General features: G+C 34.5%; 1 protein-coding gene across 1 annotated transcript; it reads left to right on the top strand.

The window, feature by feature from the left end:
* Positions 1-203: 203 nt before the first annotated feature.
* LOC131874460 (disease resistance protein RPV1-like) lies at positions 204-929 on the top strand. Its single transcript, XM_059217843.1, has one exon. It carries the CDS (start codon positions 204-206, stop codon positions 927-929), a length of 726 nt encoding a protein of 241 aa, XP_059073826.1.
* Positions 930-4,530: the final 3,601 nt, after the last annotated feature.

The raw sequence follows: 4,530 nt of genomic DNA, 5'->3' as shown, positions 1-4,530 counted from the left end.
CAAATCTACAACAATTCACTCTTGAAGGTCCACACTCAGATCAGTCTTTCCAATCGCTTCTCGAGATCAGACCTTCATCCCTCCAACCCTCGCATAACCCATGAAATTCAGCGCTCAATTTTTCACAGGATTTAAAACTGAAATTTATCACATGGACCATAACAATAACAACGCGCAAAAATTGGGGCGGTCGAGGAAGCAGAATGATCGTAACAACGCGCGATAAGCACGTGTTAAACCTGGCACAGATAGACGTGGTTTACAAGATGGAAGGACTGGAGTATGAGGAAGCTCTGCGTTTGTTCTCTTGGCATGCATTTTTGAAGCCCGAGCCGGATAAAATATTTAGAAAAGAGTCGAAAAGGATTGTGAAGGCCTGTTGCGGTCTGCCCCTGGCAATTGAAGCTGCGGGAGATCTTTTGCACGACAAAAAGGAATCTCTTGAATACTGGAGAGAAGCTTTGAGAACCCCACAGAGCATCTGTCACCAGAAAATTTATGACGTGGTCAAGATTAGTTATGATAATCTCATTTATCAGGGGAAAAAGATAATTGTGGATATCGCTTGCATTTTCAGTGGTAAAGAGGTAATGCAGGGCATCCGATACTGGAAAAGATTCAACTGGGATGCGCATACGGCGGTCACAAATCTTGTGCTTATAAGGATAGGCGATGATGATGTATTTATTATGCACGGCCTTCTTAGAGATATGGGAAAGGCGATTAGAAAAGAAGATAATCCCTCACCTTTCTCTTTCATCTGTCTCCTTGTGTTGATCCCTCGGTTCAAATTGTACATTAAATTTTGTACTAATAAAAGATCAGAGAAGACTAGAAATGTGCAGGAAGCGATGCCTTTACTGGATGCTGCTGATTTTTTAAGCAAAACTGGATTTACAACTTCAAACTTCGGTTTGAACGTCCTGTAGGTAAAGCTCTTGATTCTAGATACGGTTTGGACGCTTCTTCAAATAAGACAGAATTTGTTTCCTAGTGCTTGGCATGTTAAATAACTGGCACCTTTCTTTTAAAGCTTTTTGCCTCTAAATAGTGCCCTTGCTCAAGATGGGCTAGAATGCCCATCAAAGAAAGAAAAGACTAGAATTATAAATGAAATTGTCTAAAAGTTTGATCGCTGTATATTTCTCCTTTAGTTTTTCCCTTTTCTTTAAACAATTTATTTTATTTTATTTTTCTTCTTTTTTATAACACTTATCTGAAAAAACTGTATTTTGTCAATTGTCTAGTGTTAATATAATTTGTTTAAAATTTGTTTATAATTTGTGTAATAGTAATTATGATGATGAAGTAATATATCTTGATATTAATATATCAAAAATATGTTACATAATTCTTATAAAAGATAGGTGGAATAGAATCACATTCAAATATCTAAATTGACGTAAAAAGGATAGTAAAAACTCAAACCTAAGCTGTTAGGGATTTGCTAACAGGAGAAGGGGTATCACAATTGTATGGGTGTTCACACACATCTAAGAGGTCCTAGCTATTGACAATAAGCTCCCAACCTATGGTGGTATTGTCCTAGTCATTACCTTCATCTCATTAAATAGCATTACACAATAGGTGAGATGGCAAGGGTTAAATTTGGTAACTTCCAACTATCTAACTAGCCAAAATTTCCATGATAGGAGACAAAGTTATGACCATGTGGTAGTGAGATCTACTCATAATGCTAAGAATATGGAGGTTCTTAGGAACCATGATAGCCTTGTTCAAAACTATGGTTATGAGAACATTGATGCTAACATGGTGGAGAGGTATGCCCTTGTGCTGGAGAAGCATTCTTGCTAGTAGGGGAAGGAAGAATATGAGCAATCTAATAGTGTTCAATTAAAGTCTACATACATGAGTGACCTCTAGAGCCACCTAGTTAGATTGAACTTAGATCTAACACCACATTAGAATGGATACAAGATTTAACAAACATGAATAAGTACTTATATATAGTTAGAACAACAAAGATAGTAGAATTCTTATCTTTATATCTTGAAAATGGTATTTCCACTCTAAAATCATGTCATTGTTGGTATTTTGGATATGTTGATATGGTTTTGTCATTGATGTCAACACTTGATGTCAACACTTATCAACTCTAGCAATGTTCACCGACAAGCAAGTGACTTATGCACAGTTAACGGTATTCTATCCACCAGCAGGATATATTATTTATAGGCACTTGGAATGACATGAAGAACACCTGGTTATGTCGAAGACATCGTTTGGACACTTTGTCTTGGAGAATTGTTCGTTGGTATATTCAAGTTTGCATATTTGCTATTGCCGACAAATAGGTCCTAAATAAGCACCGATGGGCTTATCTATTGCAGATCAGCACGACACACTTTGGAGATGTTTTATTATTATTGTAAATGCATTAAGCCGACATGTTGAATCAGATATTGCATCGGTTATTGATTTGTAAATTACTTTTATTGTAATATCTTTTAAGAGCCAACCTACTAAAATTGGTCTTAGGTTATGGTATATATGTAAGATCGGGAAGTGATTAAGGCGATTAAGGAAAAGATTCATAAGAAGGTATATGTGAAAATAAGCAGAGCTATACACATAGACATCATTTGAAGGTTGAATGAAGGTTTTTGTGAAGGCAATCAGAACTACACCGGTACTGAATCCAGCATATGAAGATGCTATTTTGAGCAGTACATCATTATTGGATTTAACCATCCAATTGTAGTTAGTGTGACTCCCATTTGTGTTTGAGCAGTGAGCTCTAGGCGCTTGGCCTTTCTACATGTGCAGACCCCATTTGTATACACATACTATCTGCAGTAGTATCATCTGATTGTGGGTAAGGTTTCCCACCATGGTTTTTCCTCTTACAGGGTTTCCATGTAAAAACATTGGTGTTATGTGTTGTGGATGTTATTGTCTTTCTGTTTCATGCATTAATCTTTACCGATACTGCAGTTAACTGATAAACTGTCTACCGACATAAAGTTTGGTTTACCGGTATTAAGCATTAAGTTTGGATAAGTTGTTTTTGGTTTAAATTTATTTGACAACTGATTCACCACCCCCCCCCCCCCCCCTTTCTGTTGTCTCCGGGACCTAACAGTCATAACTATGTATATTTATCTAGATCCTAATATAACTACTTGAAAGAATCATATGCCACAAGAAAGGCTTAGGATGGAATGTGTGAGAACCCAATCCATCTAACCCAAAAATACCACTAATTTTGTTTTCCTTTTAATTATTCTTCAAGAGATTAAGTGTTGCTCAAGAATTCATCTATCCATCAAACAAGATAGGAATCTAATCCTCAAGTAGGGTTAGGCATCCATCAATCAACAAGATAGGCATCCATTCATCAAATGAGATAGGCATCTAGCCCCCTAGTAGGGTTAGGCATCCACCTATGGGTTATCATTATAAGGCTTCAATTTTACATAAATATTAATAAAAATAATATTTTATAGGCTCAAAATCACCCTATCAAGCTAAATTTCAAAAATTGATATTACATGACTTCAACTATGCTCCACATAAATAGGTAACTCAATTTTTTCAAAAAAAATCAAACAATTTATCATTTAAATTTTTTTTTTTTTCTTAATTTAGTTTAGCTTGTATTTCATTTAAATTTATTTATTTCTATTACTACTATATACTTTATGATATATGAAACATATTTAATTTTCATTTGTGGACATCTTTAATATTTCAAACCCAATTTAATTTATAATTATTAATCTAAATAAAGGTAAGAGTTCAAATGTGTTAGGATAATAGGGTTGTGAGATCATCCCCTCCTTATATTGTGCATTGTTCTAATACACTTATTCAATGGTTGCAAAATGTGTATTTGAGAGTTTATCAATTACTTCTAATATAGTATTAGACATATATATTGTTGCACATAATTGTTATATAAGATGCATGCTAATCATTTTATATTTATGCTATTGTTAGGAATTAGTGTTCACATGCATTAAAATAATTAAAATAATAATGTGGTATGTAAATTGAGTTATAATAACAACTCACATAATTATGGGTGGTTGAATATTCTATTACTTGTTATGGTTTGTTAGTTTAAATATTAAAATATCATATGTGAAGAAATATTGTATGAGATTGTAATATTCAGGTTGTTAGAATAACTTGACTATAAAAAGAAATGGTTAGAGCAGGTTATACTAATTCTCCTATAATTTAGGATAGAACACTCCTATATATATGTGATACGTATTGAGTGAAAAGAACAAGAGAAGCACGTATTATTTTCTGACAAAATTTTTGAGCTTGTTATTTAGAATGCCCTTGACGTGGGAGAACTCATAGTTTGTAGCGTGAGTTTACTTCTATGGATTTGTGGGACATTTGATACTTATTATTCCCCTGCGAGCCATTCGTATCTCACCACGAGACATCGCATTGGCCTTATTAAAAAAGAACTGAAGTTCTATGAAAGGCGCAAGACTCCAATAAGGTTGAGGATTGGTACCAACACTAACTCAAGTGTTGGTCGTGAGCCTTCTT

Source organism: Cryptomeria japonica, chromosome 3 (genome assembly GCF_030272615.1).
Source record: "Cryptomeria japonica chromosome 3, Sugi_1.0, whole genome shotgun sequence".
NCBI classification, from domain to species: domain Eukaryota; kingdom Viridiplantae; phylum Streptophyta; class Pinopsida; order Cupressales; family Cupressaceae; genus Cryptomeria; species Cryptomeria japonica.
This window is presented reverse-complemented; position numbering and strand designations above follow the sequence as displayed.